At 41.0% G+C, this 22,066-nt stretch overlaps 1 protein-coding gene and 1 pseudogene across 1 annotated transcript in view; one reads left to right on the forward strand and one right to left on the reverse strand.

The window, feature by feature from the left end:
* Positions 1 to 22,066, reverse strand: part of TOP6BL (TOP6B like initiator of meiotic double strand breaks) — a 110,024-nt gene that overhangs the window by 77,234 nt on the left and 10,724 nt on the right. Inside the window, exon 3 of the mRNA XM_064364699.1 lies at positions 15,952 to 16,005. Coding sequence (XP_064220769.1) covers positions 15,952 to 16,005 — 54 coding nt within the window. The remainder of the gene's footprint in view (positions 1 to 15,951; positions 16,006 to 22,066) is intronic.
* Positions 12,446 to 14,101, forward strand: LOC105706498 (uncharacterized; annotated as a pseudogene).

Here is a 22,066-nt window from a genome sequence, read left to right on the forward strand (position 1 = left end):
TCAGACTAGTGCCAAACTCCTGGTCTAAAGCGAACCATCTGCCTTGGCCTCCCAAAGCGCTAGGATTACAGGCATGAGCCACCGTACCCAGCCAGTTTCTTAAAATAAGACAATAAAGTTTACTCCATTGATTGGCTCTTCCTTTCATGACAGATTTATCTGTAGCATGTGATGCTGCTTGAAAGAATTTTACCCACAGTAGAACTTCTTTCACAATTGGAGTCAATTCTCTCAAACCCTGCCACTCCTTTATCAACTCATGTAGTATTGTATATCCTTTGTTGTCATTTCAAAAACATTCACAGCATGTTCACCAGGAATAAATTCCATTACAAGAGACCATTTTCTTTGCCCATCCATAAGAAGTAACACGCTATCCATTCAAGTATTTTGTTGTTGTTTTGTTTTGTTTTGAGACAAGCTCTCACTCTGTCACCCAGGGTGGATTGCAGTTGCACAATCATAGCTCACTGCAGCCTCTAACTCCTGAGCACAAGTGATACTTCCACCTCAGCCTCTCAAGTAGCTGGGATTACAGGTATGTGTCATGGCACCCAGCCAATTTTTAAAGCTTTTTTGTAGAGACAAGGTCTCACTATGTTACCCAGGCTGGTTTTGAACTCCTGGCCTCAAAAAAATCTTCCTGCTTTGGCCACGCACAGCACTGGGATTATAGGTGTGAGGCACCATATCTGGCCCCATTCAAGTTTTATCATAAGATTGGAGCAATTCACTCACATCCACGGGTTCCACTTCTAATTCTAGTTTTCTTGCTATTTCACAGTTTCAATGCTAAGTATTGGGTTTTAAGAAGGGGAATAATACAATTTGCTTTCCTTTTTTTTTCTTTTTTTTTTTTTGAGACAGAGTCTTGCTCTGTCGCTCTCCAGGCGCCAGGCTGGAGTGCAGTGGCGGAATCTCGGCTCACTACAACCTCAGCCTCCTGGGTTCAAGCAATTCTCCTGCCTCAGCCTCCCAAGTAGCTGGGACTACAGGCGCATGCCACCACACCCAGCTAATTTTTGTGTTTTTAATAGAGACGGGGTTTCACCATGTTGGCCAGGGTGGTCTTGATCTCTTGACCTCATGATCCACCCGCCTAGGCCTCCCAAAGTGCTGGGATTACAGGCGTGAGCCACTGCACCCGGCCTGCTTTTCTTTTTTTAATTACTCTGATTTCTGTATGGCAAATGGCTTTGACGCTTAGGGGACAGATCGAGGCTGGAGATATGGGGAAGGGAGATGAAGCAGTCAAAAACATAAACAGAAGCCTTCAGTGCCCTCTATGTTCCAGGCACTACTGGAATTACTTAAAATAAATTCTCTCATTTTAGTCTTCCTAACAACCCTAACTGTTGTTACTCCCATTTTACAAATGAGAAAACCGAGGCACAGGGTTATATAACTTGTCCATAATGACAAAGCTGGTAAGTGGCTAACCAGAATGGTTTTAAATGTTACAGTCATATGCTGTTCCTCTAAATTTCTCAGGCTTTTTTTTTTTTTTGAGACAGAGTCTTGCTGTTGCCCAGGCTAGAGTGCAGTGGTGCGATCTTGGCCTCAGCTTCCTGAGTAGCTGGGGATTACAGATGCCCGCCTCAACACCTGGCTAAATTTTGTATTTTTAGTAGAGACAGGGTTTCACCATGTTGGCCAGGCTGGTCTCGAACTCCTGACCTCTAGTGAGGAGGTCTTGGCCTCCCAGAGTACTGGATTACAGGCATGAGCCACCATGCCCAGCCTAAATTTTTTAGCCTCACCTCTTAAGGTATCCATTCATTCACAATTAATTTTTAACTACTATGTTCAAAAGCATGATGAAAGACACAAAAATTCAGGCTAAGACATTAAGCAATGTAAAAAAGTGACTGAAAATGTTCACATTAATGTCAAGTGAAAAATGTAAGTTACAAAGCTCCATATACAATGATTCTAATTTTGTAAATAAATAAAAAGAAACCAAACCAGGCTGACTCTGGCATTGCCTAGGAGTTAGCCCTGCTCTGGAAGGAGAAGAAAAAAAGAAAGGAACAAAAGGAAGGAAAGGAAGGAAGGCCATATTAGATATGTATGACATATTGATCAGGCTTGTATGTAATTATTACTAGAAAAAACTGTAAGAAAAAACATCAAATTTTAAAATGATTAACTCTGAATGGTAGATTTATAAGTAATTTTCATTTCTTTATATTTTATGTTTTCCAAATGTTCTGCAATAAACATATATTCATTTTATGATTATAAAGCAATGATTAAATATAAAACTATAATTGAGATTAATGTTGAGCTTTCAGGGGTGGTTTCAATAGAACGGTAAAAATAGAGTCGGGGCCGGGCGCAGTGGCTCCCAAAGTAATCCCAGCACTTTGGGAGGCCAAGGTTGCTGGATCACCTGAGGTCATGAGTTCAAGACTAGCCTGGCCAAGATGGTGAAACCCCATCTATTTTAAAAAAAAAAGGGAAAGGGAAAGAGTCACTTCATAAAAGACTAAGGAATTGAGTAAATGGGAATAGGTGAGAGCAGTGAGTAGGCTGGGCACACAGTGGCTTACTCCTGTAATCCCAGCACTTTGGGAGGCTAAGGAAAGAGGATTGCTTGAGCCCAGAAGTTCAAGACCAGCCTGGACAAAATAGCAAGACCTCTGTCTCTACAAAAAATAAAATAATTTGCCAAACATGATAATGTAGGCCTGTAGTCCCAGTTACTTGGCGGGAGAATTGTTTCAGCCTAGGAATTCAAGGCTGCAGTGAGCTGTTATTACACCACTGTACTCCAGCCTGAGTGACAGAGTGAGACTCAGTCTCAAAAAAAAAAGATATTTCAGAGATGACAGAAGTAGTTGTCATAAGACTGATTTGTCTGGGCCGGGCGTGGTGGCTCACGAGGTCAAGAGATCGAGACCATCCTGGTCAACATGGTGAAACCCCATCTCTACTAAAAATACAAAAAATTAGCTGGGCACGGTGGTGTGTGCCTGTAATCCCAGCTACTCAGGAGGCTGAGGCAGAAGAATTGCCTGAACCCAGGAGGCAGAGGTTGCAGTGAGCCGAGATCGCGCCATTGCACTCCAGCCTGGGTAACAAGAGCGAAACTCCGTCTCAAAAAAAAGAAGACTGATTTGTCTAAAGGCATGCAGCAAATAAGAGACAGATCTTGATTACAACGTAATATTTCAAATTTAAATTTCTTCTTTTTTTTTTTTAGAGACGGGGTCTCGCTATGTTGCCCAGGCTGGAGTGCAGTGGCTATTCATAGGCGTGATCCCACTACTCATCAGCACAGAAGTTTTGACCTGCTCCATTTCCGACCTGGGCCAGTTTACCCACGTTAGGCAAGCTGGTGGGTCCCCTGCTCTCGGGAGGTCACCATATTGATGCCGAACTTAGTGCAGATACCTGATCGGCACAGCGCACTACAGCCCAGAACTCCTGGACTCGAGGGATCCTCCAGCCTCAGCCTCCTGAGTAGCTGCGACTACAGGCACATGCCACCGCACCTGAATTTAAATTTCTTAAAAAGAAATTGGAATAACTGAGCTCAGTGGCTCATGCCTGTAATCCCAGCACTTTGGGAGGCCGAGGAGGGAGGATTGCTTGAGCCAGGAGTTCAAGACCAGTTTGGGCAACATAGCAAGACCTCATCTCTAAAAAAAAGAAAAGAAAAAAAGAAATTGGAAGAAGTACCATTTGAATAACCTCAACCTTTTCAGAAAAATAGAAGGCCAAGAAATTTATTTAGATGAATGTCAGGTAATTTGAAATATTTAATATGGGAATTACATAAAAGGATAAACAAAATAAATAAAAGAGTACTGAACAGCACCGATAAAATTAGAAATTCTGCTTAAAACTGTAGCATACCCAACATTCTGTTTTATGATTTACACAAGCAACACTTGGTAGCTTGGAAATAAGAATGAAAAAAAAAAAGGTCATTACCCAAGCCTGGAGACTGATAAGAAAGAAAAGGTGGAAAGTCAAGGCAGCAGGGGATTATACTATGTTATGTGGCCAGCAATGGGAAGGGAGGCCAGAAAGGGTGTCAGAAGAGAGAAGAGGGAAGTAAAGGGGAAGATGGAGATCAAAAAACTTCAATTCCATATTACCACTGGTGTGTGTGTGTGTGTGTGTGTGTGTGTGTGTGTGTGTGCTTGAGATGGAGTCTGGCTCTGTCACCCAGGCTGGAGTGCAGTGACATGATCTCAGCTCACTGTAACCTCCACCTTCTGAGTTGAAGCCAGTCTCCTGTGTCAGCCTCCCAAGTAGCTGGGATTACAGGCACCGGCCACCATGCCCAGCTAATTTTTGTATTTTTAGTAGAGATAGGGTTTCACCATGTTGGCCAGGCTGGTCTCGAACTCCTGACCTCAAGACATCCTCCTGCCTTGGCCTCCCAAAGTACCATATTACCACTGTTTTTTAAAGGCTGAGACACAGCCAGGTACAGTGGCTCACACCTGTAATCTCAACACTTTGGAAGCCCAAAGTGAGACGACCGCTTGATCCTAGGAGTTTTGAGACCAGTCTGGGCCACATGGTAAGATCCTATCTCTACTAAAAACTTAAAATTTTTAAAATAAAAAAATACCAAGATATAATCTACAGACCATAAGATTCAGCATTTTAACTGTATAATTTTTAGTATATTCACAAGGTTATGCAACCATAATTACTATCTAATTCCAGAACATTTTTATCATCCCAAAAAGAAACCTCATACTCATTTAGTAATAACTCCCCATTCCTTCCTCTTCTCACTAACCTACTTTGGATATAACTCTATGGATTTCCCTATTTTAAACATTTCATATAAATGGAATCACACAATATATGATCTCTCACGTCTGCCTTCTATCACTGGGCATGTTTTCAAGGTTCATCTGTGTCATAGCATGTATCAGTACTTAATTTCTATGGCTGAATAATATCCCATCGTATGGATATAGCACGTTTTGTCCATCAGTTTATAAGCATTTGTGTTGTTTCCATCTTTCTGGCTATTATGAATAATGCTGCTATATTTTCATACAAGTTTTTGTGTGACATTGCTGGGTCATATAATTCCGTTTAGCTTTTTGAGAAACTTCTAAAGCTGCAGGATTTTACATTCCCGCCTGCAATGTAGGAAGCTTCCAACTTCTCTATGTATTTGTCAACACATGTTATTTTCTGGTGGTTTTTAAAATGATATCCATACTAGTGGATATGAAGAGATGAAAGGGTATCTCTTTTTTTTTTTTTTTTTTTTTGAGACAGAGTTTCACTCTGTTACCTAGGCTGGAGTGCAGCGGCACGATCTCAGCTCACTGCAACTTCCACCTCCCAGGTTCAAGCGATTCTCCTGCCTCAGCCTCCCAAGAAGCTGGGATTACAGGCACGTGCCACCATGCCTGGTTAATTTTTGTATTTTTTTTTTGTTTTTTTTTTTTTGGAGACAGAGTTTCGCTCTTGTTACCCAGGTTGGAGTGCAATGGCGCGATCTCGGCTCACCGCAACCTCCGCCTCTCGGGTTCAGGCAATTCTCCTGCCTCAGCCTCCTGAGTAGCTGGGATTACAGGCATGCGCCACCATGCCCAGCTAATTTTTTGTATTTTTAGTAGAGACGGGGTTTCACCATGTTGACCAGGATGGTCTCGATCTCTTGACCTCGTGATCCGCCCGTCTCGGCCTCCCAAAGTGCTGGGATTACAGGCGTGAGCCACCGCGCCCGGCCAATTTTTGTATTTTTAGTAGAGACAGCGTTTCACTATATTGTCCAGGCTGGTCTCAAACTCCTGACCTCAGGTGATCATCCCGCCTTGGCCTCCCAAAGTGCTGGTATTACAGGCATGAGCCACTGTGCCCAGCCTCATTGTTTTTTGACTCCCATTTTTCCCTAATGACTAATGAAGCTGAGCATCTATCTTTTCATGGGTATTGGCCATGTGTATATCTTCTTAGGATAAATGTTGTCTTAGTCCACTCAAGCTGCCATAACAAGAGACCATAAACTAGGTAACTTAAGAGAAATTTATTTCTCACAATTCTGAAGGCTGAGAAGTCCAAGAGCAAGATGCCAGTTGATCTGGTTCCTGATAAGGGCTCTCTTCCCGGCTTTCAGATGCTGCCTTCTCATTGTGTCCTCACATGGCCTTTTCTTGGTAGATACAAGGGAGGGAGAGGGAAAAAGAGAATAATCTCTCTCTCCCTTCCTCTTCTTCTAAAACCACTAATCTTATCATAAAGGCCCAACTCTCATGATCTAATCTAACCCTACTTGCCTCCCAAAGGCCCCATCTCCAAATACTATCACCTTGGAGGTTGGGGCTTCAACATGGGAATTTTGGGAGGGGACAAACATTCAATCCATAACAAATGTCTATTCAGCTCCTTTGTCTATTTTTCAAGTGGGCTATTTGTCCTTTCATTGTTGTTGCAAAAGTTCTTTTATGTACACTGGATACTAGACTATTCTTATCTGTGAATTATCTTTTCACTTTTTTTTCCTGAGGTTTGGAACTAAAGATCTTTATTTTCCAGTTTTGTTTTTTTGTTTTGTTTTGTTTTTTTAGGTATAATTGATCTTTTCACTTTCTTCATATCATCTTTTGAAGCCTAAGAGTTTTTAATACCTATTTAAGTCCAATTTATCTACTTTTCCTTTGGTTGCTTGTGCTTCAAATGTCATATCCGAGAAAACATTATGTAATCCAAGGTCATGAAGATTTAAACCTATCTTTCTAAGAGTTTTATAGTTTTAGTTCTTTGATACATTTTGAGGTAATTTTTGCATATGGTATCATCTGACCATTCTTCAGAATGTATTAAATGGCTAGTCATAAAGTCTACTCAAGAAAAAGTACAATACCTGCTCTTCCCATTCCAGCCAAATTCCACTATACCACTATAAGGAGACGACTCTCTTTGTGTTCCCAGCTAAGATGATGAAAGATGTGTGGCAACCCAGTAGGTGAATAGGGACATTACACTGGTCATTATTACTTAAGGGCCCAGCTGATTACTCACTGAGGAGTTACAACAGTTCAAGCATTTTAAGCCCAGACAGGTACAAGGCAGGTTAGCTCTCATGGACTGCTGAATAAAAGCAAGTATATACCACTCAGCCAGAGCATGAGCCAGTTCCCAGGATCTCTAATAAGAGCTATCCTTTTCCTCCTGTTTTACCTATGCAAGTTCAAAAGGAAAAGGACTATGTCAGGGTTGGTTAAAAAAACCACTTCTGTCCTTTCCATCCCCTTCTGTCACATCAAATCTTCAACATGTTCTCAACAGTCAAATGCAATTAGAAAAATGTAACAAGGAAAAGAGTAAAGAAATATTAAGGATGCAAAAAAAAGACAAAAATCTATTTGTTTTAGCTTGTCTTGATCTTCAACCAACCTTTATAAAATCTCACCAAGTGTTAGGTAATTTGGCAAGAAGAGTCTGTTTAGAGTGTATCAAAAGGTCAAAATTAAGTGTAGTCTCTCACAGTTTAATGAATAACCAGTGACCTATGAGTCTTCAAACGTTTCCCTTCTTAATATATGAGGCTGAGGTAAGTCTCAGTTTCCTCATCTCTGAAACAGAGATGATGATAACACTAATGTCTGACTGCTCCTCAAGAATGAATGAGATCATGTCTACAAAATGAGCTCCTGGGGGGAAAAGCATTAGATAAATTCTGAACCTTAGAGTTGTTGATTTTGTAAGATATAAAATTATAATAGATTTTTTATTCTTTGAATACAAGAATCTCAGACTTTCTTAAAAAAAAACTTGATTATGTCAGACATTCAATAATTCACCACTGTTTCTTACTCAATGTTGAGAAAGCCTGGACCTGTCAATCTCTCTAACCTGTCAATAGCTCTTTCCCAACAAATTAACAAAGAGGACAAAGTGAACTTGAAAATAAACAGGCTGGGCATGGTAGCTCACACTTGTAATCCTTACACTTTGAGAGGCCAAGGTGGGAGGATTGCTTGAGCCCAGGAATTTAAAACTAGCCTGCGCAACATGGCGAGATCCCATCTCTATAACTAGCTGGGCATGGTGGTGCACACCTGTGGTCCCAGCTATTCAGAAGACTGTTACTAAGTGGGAAGATCCCTTGAGCCTAAGAGGTCAAGGCTGCAGTGAGCTATGGTCATGCCACTGCACTTCACCCTGGAAAACAGAGCAAGACCCTGTCTCCAAAAAACAAAACAATGAAACAACAATAAAAAAGTCTCCCTGACACCAAAAGGGTGGTATATAGGGAAGAGGCAAAAACAAACTATCACAACCATGTAACCATATATCAACAGCAAAGCAGTCCTGCCTGTTTACAAGGAGTGGTATTCTTATCTGGTGTTATGAAGAAAAAATAAGGCTGTAGATTTTCTATTTTGCGACAAACACTTTCACATCTTTTTAAAATAATTGGCCATACTATATAAAGAGCTAAGTTATGGCAATAAACATGGAAATTAGGAGCTATTTTAAAAAGATTAAAATAAAAATAATACTAATAGAAGAAACAGGAAAAAACAGCAAAAGAGAGATCTATAAACATGGCTTTTTTTCACATTCCTCCATCTACTTTCCTTTCCTCACTTGAATAAGCATATGATAGGAAGTAGACCTGAGCAAGCAGGACAAACTGAAACAATCATGTTTCAATAAACAGACACTTATGATAGAAATAGTTCTATATAAATGGATAAGTATACACATAAATGAATATCTAAATGGAATTATATCTAAGTGGGTAAGTATTCAATGCAGACTAGTAGCACACATTTAATATGACACGGTGACAATTTTTCAAACACATAAAAATTTATCTATCTTAATGGGCATTATTCTTCAAAGTAGAGGAGATTATCCTATTGACAGAAGGCCTCAAATCTGGTCTGAAGTACTTTAATAATAAATAAAAATCTTTAAGGGAAGAAAGTAAAGTTATGTTTAAATTAATAAGCAATAATTCTATATTATAAAGGCAGAGTTAACAGAAAATCAATTCCATAATGGGGAAACAAAAAAGGAGAAACCTCTCCCCCACCATAAAAGCCAAGATTTTTGGCCGGGCGCGGTGGCTCAAGCCTGTAATCCCAGCACTTTGGGAGGCCGAGGCGGGTGGATCACGAGGTCAAGAGATCGAGACCATCCTGGTCAACATGGTGAAACCCCGTCTCTACTAAAAATACAAAAAATTAGCTGGGCACAGTGGTGCGTGCCTGTAATCCCAGCTACTCAGGAGGCTGAGGCAGGAGAATTGCCTGAACCCAGGAGGCGGAGGTTGCGGGGAGCCGAGATCGCGCCATTGCACTCCAGCCTGGGTAATGAGCGAAACTCCGTCTAAAAAAAAAAAAAAGCCAAGATTTTTAACCCTGGAGAATTATAAGAATGTCAGTATCACTGAAAGGAATGCAGACATTCCACAGTAAGTTCATTTCAAGAAAATGAACCCCATTTTAGGCATGTTACACACAGTATTTCAAAGGAACTCTCAAATGGAATAGTCTAATTGACATTCAAAGCTATTCCACTGGAGTTTAGGAGACATGTCAGTGATCAAAAAGGCAAAAAAATAAGTCTCATCAGCATAGAAATGTTAAAGTCTCAAAAGTAGAAAAGCTGTCTTGAGTTGAATGTAGAATAATGATGCAGAATAATGAAGGGAAGAAAGGCACAGTGGTGACTGAACTTTGGGGAATATGCTCTGGGTTATGAGAAAAGCTCTTTGAACTTATAGCTCCATTACAGCACTAATCACACTGCATTTTATTTGCAGAGCTGCCTCTCCTTCCTGTGACTTCTTTGTGGCAAGGTAGGTGTTACAATAAAAGTTAACTGAATAAAAGTATAGTTAGGGACCAGAGAAGAAAGGGAAAAAAACATAAAATAAACCAGTAGAGAGACAGGTAAATAGGGCGGTTATACTGGTCACTGTTTATTAATCCAGCATAAACAAAATACCCAGAAATATGAGCCTATTTTGTACAGGAACTGAACCAAAGTATTCCAGATCCAGAGAAAAAGTACCTTGATACAACCCTAATAGAACAGATTGAAGAGTAAAGAAAACTGAACTCAACAGTTCAGTTCCCCTAAAGAGGGGTCACACCACCTTATTTTAGACACTGAGAGAAATGAACCAAATAATGAAGACAACAACATAAACTGAATTCAGAGACATATTAATTTTGTATAGATACATAATTTTTTAGCATCTAGAAAACTGATGAGTAATGAATCCAGCTGCCAGAGACTCCCTGATGAAGCTAATTAAACAGTGTAAAGATCAGTAAATGGACCAATTTAAAGTAGTTTGCTGTTAGTTTAACAGCATTACAGAAATTCTAAATAATAATAGTAAAAAATGCATAGTTAATGGTGCATAAACCAGGAGTTAAGGGATTCATGTCTTAGTCTTCACCAATTTCCTTTGTGAGGTTTACTGAGTAATTTTTGTTACTAATTAGTAAGAATAACTAGGCCGGGCACAGCGGTTCACGTCTATAATCCCAGCACTTTGAGAGGCCAAGGTGGGCAGATCACCTGAGATCAGGAGTTGGAGACCAGCCTGCCCCACATGGTGAAACCTTGTCTCTACTAAAAATACAAACATTAGCTGGGCATGGTGGCAGGCGCCTGTAATCCAAGCTATTTGGGAGGCTGAGGCAGAAGAATTTCTTGAGCCCAGAAGGCAGAGGTTGCAGTGAGCCGAGATCGCACAACTACACTCCAGCCTGGGCGACAAGAGTGAGACTCCATCTCAAAAACAAAAAACAAACAACGAATAAATAGCATTATTGAGTGGAGGTTAGTATTAAGAGCCCTAACAGCTGAAGAGAAGACTTAGGCTGCAGTTGGCTACTAAATGTGATTGACCATGAGCAAATGATCCAATTTTAAATATGTACTTGATGTGCAGTACTTCCTCTTTGTAGGAAGAGTTAGTCACTCACACTTTATCACAATAAAAAAGGATTAAAAGAAATTTGAGTTTTTTAAATAACAGTTAAATTAAAACTAAGTCACCATGACAAAAATTGTCTAGAGTTTGTATTGGCATAACGAATATGTGGTTATTCCATAAATGATCCTCAACTCAATACCCACTCCCTAAGAGTAACAATGATAATAAAACTATTCCCTTGTAGTTACATGGTTTTTCACTTTTTTCAAAGCACTTTCACAAATATTAGTCAAACAAGTAGCATGACCACTCCTTGTATAAGCATAACTGTGAGTTTATTTTTCAGGGAATGTTCCTATCTCCTCCCTAGCGCTAATAATATACTCCCTTTTATTTATATAGCTTTTCACTTCTTTTTTTTTTTTTTGAGACAAGGTCTCACTCTGTCACTCAGGCTGGTGTGCAGTGGCACAATCACAGCTCACTGCAGCCTTGACCTCCTGGGCTCAGATGATCTCCTGCCTCAGCCCACTAGTAGCTGGGACCATAGGCACACCCAGCTGATTTTCACACACCAGGCTGATTTTCATATTTTTTGTAGAGATGGGGTTTCACTGTGTTGCCCAAAGCTCAAGCAATCTGCCTACCTCAGCCTCCCACAGTGCTGGGATTTCAGGTGCGAGCCAGGGCCACTAGGAATGATCTTTCCCTTCCTTGCATCAACCCAAGGACGTAATTCAAAAAAGAAGAGCAAGGAAAACCTTATCATCTAGATATCTCTGAGGCAGTCAGCCCATGATTCTTGAACTTGGATTCAGATCTCCCTAAAGTCTCAGAATCAGAGCAAACTCTTCAGGACAATATCTGATGTTCCCTTTCTTCTAGGCATAGCCTTAAGGAGGCAATAGGATAAGATATCTTCACTACGGTCATAAAGGGAGAAATCAAATCTATCTTGTTCACTACTATAACCCCCTTTAAGTCAAGCACAAGGCCTAATGCATAGTAAATGCTCAATAAATCATCACTGTAATTAATACTAAAGGGAGAACATTCTTCCCAAATGCTCACAGAATGTTCTGGAGCTAAAATAAAAATCTTGGTTGGGCAGGGTGGTTCACATTTGTAATCCCAGTGCTTTGTAAGGCTGTTGCTTGAGAGTTTGAGACCAGCCAGGAGTTTGGGACCAGCCAGGGCAACAAAGTGAGACCCCATCTTTAGAAAAAATTTAAAAAGTAACTAGGCATGAAGTTGTGGACATGTGGCCCTAGCTACTCAAGAGGCTGAGGCTGGAGAATGGCTCAAGCCCAGGAGCTTGGGGTTGCAGTGAGCCATGATCACACTACTGAACCCCAGCCTGGGTGACAGAGCAAGGCCTTGTCTCAAAAATAATAATAGGAGTAATGTTACAGAGCAGAGAGAGTGAGGAGGCTGCATCTGGCTCCCGCTCTCACAGCCATTGCAGTACATTGAGCTCCACAGAGACAGCACCGGGGCAAGTGAGAGCTGGATGGGCACTGGGCGACGCTGTGCCTCGCTAAGGAAAAATAACTAAACATGGGCAAAGGAGATCCTAAGAAGCTGACAGGCAAAATGTCATCATATGCATTTTTTGTGCAAATTTGTCGAGAGGAACATAAGAAGCAGCACCCAGATGCTTCAGTCAACTTCTCAGAGTTTTCTCAGAAGTATTCAGAGAGGTGGAAGACCATGTCTGCTAAAAAGAAAGGAAAATTTAGGTCGGGCGCGGTGGCTCAAGCCTGTAATCCCAGCACTTTGGGAGGCCGAGGCGGGTGGATCACGAGGTCAAGAGATCGAGATCATCCTGGTCAACATGGTGAAACCCCGTCTCTACTAATAAAAAAAATTAGCTGGGCATGGTGGCGCATGCCTGTAATCCCAGCTACTCAGGAGGCTGAGGCAGGAGAATTGCCTGAACCCAGGAGGCAGAGGTTGCAGTAAGCCGAGAACACGCCATTGCATTCCAGCCTGGGTAACGAGAGAAACGCCGTCTCAAAAAAAAAAAAAGAAAGAAAGGAAAATTTGAAGGTATGGCAAAGGTGGACAAGGCCCGTTATGAGAGAGAAATGAAAATCTATATTCCTCCTAAAGGGAAGACAAAAAAGAAGTTCAAGGATCCCAATGCACCCAAGAGGCCTCCTTCGGCCTTTTTCCTGTTCTGTTCTGAGTATCGCCCAAAAATCAAAGGAGAACATCCTGGCCTGTCCACTGGTGATGTTGTGAAGAAACTGGAAGAAATGTGGACTAACACTGCGGCAGATGACAAGCAGCCTTATGAAAAGAAGGCTGTGAAGCAGAAGGAAAAATACAAAAAGGGTATTTTTTTTTGTATTTTTGCTGCATATCGAGCTAAAGGAAAGCCTGATGCAGCAAAAAAGGGAGTTGTCAAGGCTAAAAAAAGTAAGAAAAAGAAGGAAAAGGAGGAAGATGAGGAAGATGAAGAGGATGAGGAGGAAGAGGAGTGGCCAGGCCTCCAGCCGCCTTCAAGCTTTGCCCTTGCGACTTCACATACTCCACACCAAAGGAGACAAAGCTTTTGTTGATTTCCTGAGTGATTAAATTAAGGAGGAAAGGAAAATCCGGAAGCATAAAACCCTCCCTAAGATGTCTGGAGGTTGGGAGCTGGAACTGAATGGCACAGAAGCTAAATTAGTGCTCCGGGGAAAAAAATCACTGTCACTTTCAACATTAACAACAGCATCCCTGAAACAAAAAAAACAAAAAAAAAAAAGAGGAAAACAGCAGCATCCCACCAATATTTGATGGTGACGAGGAACCCTCGAAAGGGCAGAAGGTTGAAAAACAGGAGCCTAAATTGACATTAACTCCCAATTTCATGATTGAAGTCATAAAGAATGATGGCAAGAAGACCCTTGTGCTGGACTGTCATCATCCAGAGGATGAGCTTGAATAAGAAGAGGAGGCTAAGAGCGACATCTTCTCTATCAGGGAAGTAGCTTTCGGTCTGCTAGCGAGTCTGAATGGAAGGATACTAATTATACCCTTAACACAGATTCCCTGGACTGGGCCTTATATGACCACCTAACCGATTTCCTTGCAGACTGAGGGGTGGACAACACTTTTGCAGATGAGTTGGTGGAGCTCAGCACAGCCCTGGAGCACCAGGAGTACATTACTTTTCTTGAAGACCTCAAAGTTTTGTCAAGAGCCAATAGAGCAGACAGACACTGAAAGCCACAGTTTTATGACAGGCTTTTGGCCAGTGGACAAATCCTACTCTGAAGCTAGACATATGCTTTGAAATGATTATTATCCTAATATTATAGGGGAAAAATACCAAATTTAAATTATATGTTTTGTACTCTCATTTATGATCATTTTTCTGTACAAATCTATTGTTTCTAGATTTTTGTATAACATAAGACAATAAAATGGGTTTATCTCCTAAAAAGAGGAAGGTACTTTGATTTAAGCAATAATTAAGTTGCTATAAATTTGGTTATAAATTTAAATTTTTAATTGATTTGCATTTTATACAGCATGAAGAAAACTTGTCATTAAAAAACAATGGTAATACATTTCATAAACATTTATTTTTTAACATTATACCTTTCCAATGTAGCTTTTTAGTTGTTCCCATTTTGTGTGTGTGTGTGTGTGTGTGTGTGTGTGTGTGAGACCAAGTCTTGCTCTATAGCCCAGCGTGGAGTGCAGTGGTATGATCATGGCTTAATACAGCCTTGACCTCCCAGGCTCAAGCAATCTTCCCACCTCAGTCTCCCAAGCAGCTGGGACTACAGGTGTGCACCACCACAATGCCCGGCTAATTTTTTTTTTTTTTTTTTTTTTTTTAGAGATGGGGTCTCGTGATGGTGCCAGGCTGGTCTTGAACTCCAAAAAGCTCTACTGGATCAAGCAATCCACCTGCCTCAGCCTCCTAAAGTGCTGGGATTACAGGCATGAGCCACCGTGCCTGGCAGTTGTTGTCATTTTAATACACAGTATGTTTTCTTTTCTTTGTCTTTTTTTTTGTGTGTGTGTGATGGAGTCTCACTCTGTCACCCAGGCTGGAGTGCAATGGCACCATATTGGCTCACTGCAGCCTCCGCCTCCTGGCTTCAAGTGATTCTCCTGCCTCAGCCCCCCGAGTGGCTAGGACTAGAGGCGTGCACCACCACACTTGGATAATTGTATTTTTAGTAGAGATGAGGTTTCACCATGTTGACTAGGCTAGTATTGAACTCCTGACCTCAGGTGATCCACTCACCTTGGCCTCCCAAAGTGTTGGGATTATAGGCGTGAGCCACTGGGTTTGGCCACAGTATGTTTTCTTAAAGCAAGGATAAATGTAAGCTTTTAAAAAATCTGTTAATATTCCAGATTTAGTCTAGGAAGGTTTATTTTAAAAAGTTATTTTGCAAAATTTGTAAATTAACAACTCATTAGGAAAAAATAGGCCAATGGACAATACTTATGAAGCAAACCACCATAAGAAATAAAAATGAAAGCATAAGAGTTCAAAGATAATTTTGACCTCTTTAAAATAAATGTTATAGCCTCTGGTTTGTACAGTATTTGTAAGTTAAAAAAAAAAAGAAACTCTTAAAAGTCAGCAAAAACTCCTAAATCATATCAACTTTGGCAATATAACGTGGAAAACATTATTACTGCTAGCCAATCATTTACAGTAAAAGCATTCGCCACACATTCTTTCTTTGAAGTAGATAGGAACAAATACCTATTAAAGGTTTTATTTTACATCTGGGAAAATTTTGCCTGAAGTTGTATAGAGAGTATACAAAAAAGGTACAGTGATCTAGGTACCTTGTCAATTCTATATAGTTTTATATTAATAGATCATCTTTCAGTAGAGAAGCCAGATAAAATGCAGGATAAAGTACTGCATGACACATACTTGTTAAAAAAAGTACTACTTATCTGAAATTCAAATGTAAGTGGGTGTCCTGTATTTTTATTTACATATCTGTCAACTCTTTCTTTCATTATAAGTCTCTTTCAGAAAATATCAAATTCATTGTCAAGAAGAGATTCAGTCTCATAACAGTTAAGTAAATCTTTACCTTTTAGGAATTTCTTGAGGACCATGCCACCAAAAAGGCTTCCTGCAGAAGCAACTGTAAGAAACAGAATACAAAGAAATATCACAAATAAGTAAATGTATTCTATTGAAAGAATCAAATGAGAGTCTATAAAACTGCTTACAGACACATAACATTAAAAAAGTGACCACTAGGCCGGGCGCGGTGGCTCAAGCCTGTAATCCCAGCACTTTGGGAGGCCGAGGCGGGTGGATCACGAGGTCGAGAGATCGAGACCATCCTGGTCAACATTGTGAAACCCCGTCTCTACTAATACAAAAAAATTAGCTGGGCATGGTGGCGCGTGCCTGTAATCCCAGCTACTCAGGAGGCTGAGGCAGGAGAATTGCCTGAACCCAGGAGGCGGAGGTTGCGGTGAGCCGAGATCGCGCCATTGCACTCCAGCCTGGGTAACAAGAGCGAGACTCCGTCTCAAAAAAAAAAAAAAAAAAAAAAAAAGTGACCACTACTAATGAGTTCAGTAAAAATGGAAAAATCAAAGAAATACTATAATGCTACAATGACTGTTCTGGTGAAGAATATCTTCTTGGAGATAACCAAATAGCAAGTTTTTTCACCTATATTCAACATCCACCCACAATCAACACCAGGACTGCCTCTTTGGATGATACTCTATTTGACAGAAAAAGATTATGGGAAGACTTCAAATTGCAGCTAGTAATCAGAATATATCATGTCAATTACTCATATCCTAATATAAGATTCAATTAAAACTTTGGCTCTCCTTTTAACCAATTTTACCCTTAAATAGAAAATACCAGGCTATCATGTAAGATTTATCTTACCTAGAGTTCTAACTATAAATATTAAAAATTTTAGAGCAATAATTCTTCAGGGTAGACAGTGAATAAGGAAGCAGGCACCTAGGAGGTGACAAAAAGATCTTAACTATCTGGAGGCTTTTTTTCCCCAAATTGAACATGCCCTTCCCCAGAGTAACATGACCTAACAGTTCAGAATTTAAGCATCATTGCCATAGGAACCAATAGAAATATATCTATCCCTCAGAAAATGTGCATCTTTCAGGCAGAGAAAAAAGGTTGAGAATCACTGAACTAGAGTGAGAGGCAAGGTCATTCTGTAAACTGTGCTGTCCAGTACCATAGCCACAAACTACACGTGGCTATTTACATTTGGCTAAATTAAATTAAAAATTTAGTTCTAGACAGGTACAGTGGCTCACACCTGTAATCCCAGCACTTTGAGAGGCCGAGGTGGGTGGATCACCTGAGGTCAGGAGTTCGAGACCAGCCTGGCCAACATGGTGAAACCCCATCTCTTCTAAAATACAAAAATTAGCCAGGTGTGGTAGAAGGGTGCCTGTAATCTCAGCTACTTGGGAGGCTGAGGCAGGATAATCGATTGAACCTGGGAGGCGGAGGTTGCAGTGAGCCGCGATTGCATCACTGCAATACAGCCTGGGCAACAAGAGTGCAACTCCATCACAAAAAAAAAAAAAAAAAAATTTAGTTCCTCAGTCACATTAAACCACATTTCAATTGCTCCACAGTCACATGTGGTTAATGGCTAGCCTGCTAAATAGGAGACAGAGAAATTCCCATCATCACAAAATGTTCTATTGGATAGTAATGCTCTAGATTTCCAGATTTTAGGTGATTCTGGATAAATGATACACACTTCAAAAGGCCTAATCACAAGCAATATAGAACATTTAACAAAAGACAGTCTTTTCTGCTTTTTTTTTTTTTTTAACTGAGACAGAGTCTCATTCTGTCACTCAGGCTGGAGTGCAGTGGCACAATCTCGGCTCACTGCAACCTCTGCCTCCCAGGTTCATGAGATTCTGCTGCCTCAGCCTCCTGAGTAGCTAGGATTATAGACATGTGCCACGATGACCGGCTAATTTTTATATTTTTAGTAGAGACAAGGTTTCACTGCCTCAGCCTTCCAAAGTGCTGGGATTACAGGCGTAAGCCACCGTGCCTGGCCCCCTGCTCCCTTTTTAAAGATCATCTTCTGGCTGGGCATGGTGTGACCACCTGTAATCCCAGCACTTTGGGAGGCTGAGGTGGGTGGATCTCTTGAGCTCAGGAATTCAAGACCAGCCTGGGTAACATCACAAAACTCCATCTCTACAAAAAATACAAAAAGTAGCTGGTTGTGGTGGTACACACCTGTAGTCTAGCTACTCAGGAGGCTGAGGTGGGAGGATCACCTGAGCCCGGGGAGCAGAGGTTGCAGTGAGCCATGATGGCACCACTGCATTCCAGCCTGGGCAACACAGAGAAAGACCCCATCTCAGAAAAAGAATTTTTTTTTACTTTTTTTAAAAAATAATTTTCAGTTCTATAGAGAGGATTTTGGGGAATGCTTGCTTTAAAAATATGTATTTTATAGATAAGTCTCTACTGTCATCTTTGCAACTGGAGGATAGCATTTTATTGCTTTTGTATAAAAGCACTGGAAGAATAACTGAAAACTGAGGGCTGGATAGGGCATGGAGCAGGGGAAGCACTCTTTACCCATAATTAACCAGGTATGGTGGTGGGCACCTGTAATCCCAGCTACTTGGAAGGGTGAGGCACGAGAATCACTTGAACCTGGGAAGTGGAGGCTGCAGTGAGCCAAGATCACGCCACTGCACTCCAGCCTGGGCAACAGAGCAAGACTCTGTCTCAAAAAAAATTAAAAAGGGCCAGGTGTGGCAGCTGACACCTGTAATCCCAGCACTTTGGGAGGCCAAGGCAGGCAGATCACAAGGTCAGAAGTTCGAGACCAGCCTGATCAACATGGTGAAACCCTGTCTCTACTAAAAATATAAAAATTAGCCAGGTGTGGTGGTGTGTGCCTGTAATCCCAGCTACTCAGGAGGCTGAGGCAGGAGAATTGCTTGAACCCGGGAGGTAGAGGTTGCAGTGAGCCAAGATCATGCCGCTGCACTCCAGCCTGGGTGACAGTAAGACTCCATCTCAAAAAAACAAAAATAAAAAATAAAGAGAGAGATCCGAGATGGCTGATCACTAGCAGCTCGGGATCGTAGCTCCCAGTGAAAGCGCAGAGAACGAGAGGACGCCACACTTTCAGACGAATTTTTGTTGCTCACGGACCAAGAGATTCCCAGCAGAGGAGCCCCATGGGTCACCAGGGCGACTCTTGTGGCTGGCGCGGCGGTTTTGCTGGTGCCTCAGTGAGGCAGTTCTTGGTGCGGAGTCTGGAGATTCCCAGGCAGAAAAGCAACATCAATCTTAACGCCACTGTTTTGGCCGAAGCAGTGGATTGCTCAGATTTCAGCGCTGGGAATCAACAAGTTGGACGTCTGCTCAGAGACCTAGTTAGAAAGTTGGTAATTACAAAGACGACAGAGGGATAAATATATAATGAAGAAACCAGCCTAAAAAGGCAGAGAATACTCAAAATCAGAATGCCTCTCCCTCTACAGGGGATCGCAGTTCCTCATCAGCAATGGAACAAGGCTTAATGGAGAACGAGTGTGTTCCATTATCAGAAGCAGGTTTCAAAAGGTGGGTGATAAGAAACTTCTGTGAATTAAAAGAACTTGTTCTAACCCAATGCAAAGAAACTAAGAACCTTGAAAAAAGGTTTGACGAAATGCTAACGAGAATGGACAATTTAGAGAGGAATATAAGTGAATTGATGGAGCTGAAAAACACAACACGAGAACTTCGCGAAGTATGCACAAGTTTAAACAGTCGAATTGATCAAGCAGAAGAAAGGATATCAGAAGTCGAGGACCAGCTCAGTGAAATGAAACGAGAAGACAAGATTGGAGAAAAAAGGATAAAAAGGAATGAGCAAAGTCTCCAGGAAATATGGGACTATGTGAAAAGACCTAATTTATGTTTGATAGGTGTACCTGAATGTGACGAAGAGAATGAATCCAAGTTGGAAAATACTCTTCAGGATATCATTCAGGAAAACTTTCCCAACCTAGCAAGGCAGGGTAATATTCAACTCCAGGTAATACAGAGAACACCACAAAGATATTCTTCAAGAAGGCCAACCCCAAGGCACATAATCGCCAGATTTATTAGGGTTGAAATGAAGGAGAAAATACTAAGGGCAGCCAGAGAGAAAGGTCAGGTTACCCACAAAGGGAAACCTATCAGACTTACAGCAGATCTCTCAGCAGAAACCCTACAAGCCAAAAAAGAGTGGGGACCAATATTTAACATACTTAAAGAAAAGAACTTTCAACCCAGAATTTCATATCCAGCCAAACTAAGCTTTACAAGCAAAGGAAAAATTAAATCTTTTGTGAACAAGCAAGTACTTAGAGATTTCACCACCACCAGGCCTGCTCTACAAGAACTTCTGAAAGAAGCACTATACATATAAAGGAACAACCAATTTCAGCCTTTCCAAAAATATATCAAAAAGCAAAGAGCATTAACACAATGAAAAATTTACACCAACTAATGGGCAAAACAGCCAGCTAGCATCAAATGGCAGTATTAAACTCATATATATTCAAATTGGACAAAAAGCCAAAACCCATCGGTATGCTGCATCCAGACCCATCTCACATGCAACGATACACAAAGACTCAAAACAAAGGGATGGAGGAAGATTTACCAACCAAACAGAGGTAAAAATAAACAAATAAATAAAAAGTAGGAGATGCAATTCTCGCCTCTGATAAAATAGACTTTAAAGCAACAAAGATCAAAAGAGGCAAAGAAGGGCATTCAAAAAAATCAATGTAACAAGAAGAGCTAACAATTCTATAGATCAACGAAACAGAAAATTAACAAGGACATCCAGGACTTGAACTCAGACCCAGAACAAGTAAACTTAATAAACATTTATAGAACTCTCCACTTTAAATACACAAAACACACATTACCACCTCACACCTATTCCAAAAGTGACTACATAATTGGAAGTAAATCACTCCTCAGTAATCGCATAGCATTTCATAGGTTTAAATGAAATATTGGTTGGCTGCTTGTTTGTTATTTTCTTCCCTTATTCCTTCCTGTCTACATCACTAAGTATAATTATTGGTATAAAAGAGGTTTTCAATACCCATTTCTAAACTGTATTCTAGCCTGGGCAAGAAAGCAATACCCCCATTCTCTCTCTCTCTTTCTCTTCCTTTTTCTTCCTCTTCTTCATTCTTTTTTTTCTTTCTTCAAAAAAATAAATAAAATAAATAAATAAAAACTCAAGGAGAGCGATCCAAGATGGCTGATCACTAGCAGCTTGGGATTGTAGCTCCCAGAGAAAGCGCACAGAATGAGAGGACACCACACTTTCAGATGAATTTTTGTTACCCATGAACTGGAAGATTCCCAGCAGAGGAGCCCCAAGGGTCGCATCGCAGTTTTGCCGGCGCCCCGGTGTGGCGGTTCTTGGTGCAGGGTAAACGGGACTGGGTCCCCTTTTGATCAATGTTTGGAGCTCCAGGAAGGCAGAGTCATCCATTTACCTGATTGAAGAAGGGACTCAAGAGGGAAGCCAGACTGGAGATTCCCGGGCAGAAAAGCACCATGAATCTTAATGCCGCTGTTTTGGCCAGTGCAGTGGGTTGCTCAGATTTGGGCACTGGGAATCAACAAGTTGGACGTCCGCTCAGAGACCTAATCTGAAAGTAGGCAATTGCAAAGACGACAGGTGGATGAACTTACAATGATGGGAAGAAACCAGCTTAAAAAGGCTGAGAATACCCAAGATCAGAATGCCTCTCCTTCTACAGGGGATCACAGTTCCTCATCAACAAGAGAACAAGGCCTGATGGAGAACGAGTGCATTCCAATAACAGATTTAGGCTTCAGAAAGTGGATAATAAGGAACTTTAGTGAGCTAAAAGAACATTTTCTAGCTCAATGTAAAGAAACTAAGAACTTTGAAAAAAGGTTTGACAAAACGCTAACGAGAATTGACAACTTAGAGAGGAATATAAGTGAATTAATGGAACTGAAGAACACAATACGAGAACTTCGAGAAGTATGCACAGGTTTTAACAGTCGAATTGATCAAGCAGAAGAAAGGATATCAGAGGTCGAAGACCAACTTAATGAAATGAAACGAGAAGACAAGATTAGAGAAGAAAGAGTAAAAAGGAATGAGCAAAGTCTCCAAGAAACAGGGGACT

Source organism: Aotus nancymaae, unplaced genomic scaffold, assembly GCF_030222135.1.
Source record: "Aotus nancymaae isolate 86718 unplaced genomic scaffold, 86718_ANA_hifiasm-v0.15.2.pri h1tg000059l, whole genome shotgun sequence".
NCBI lineage: Eukaryota > Metazoa > Chordata > Mammalia > Primates > Aotidae > Aotus > Aotus nancymaae.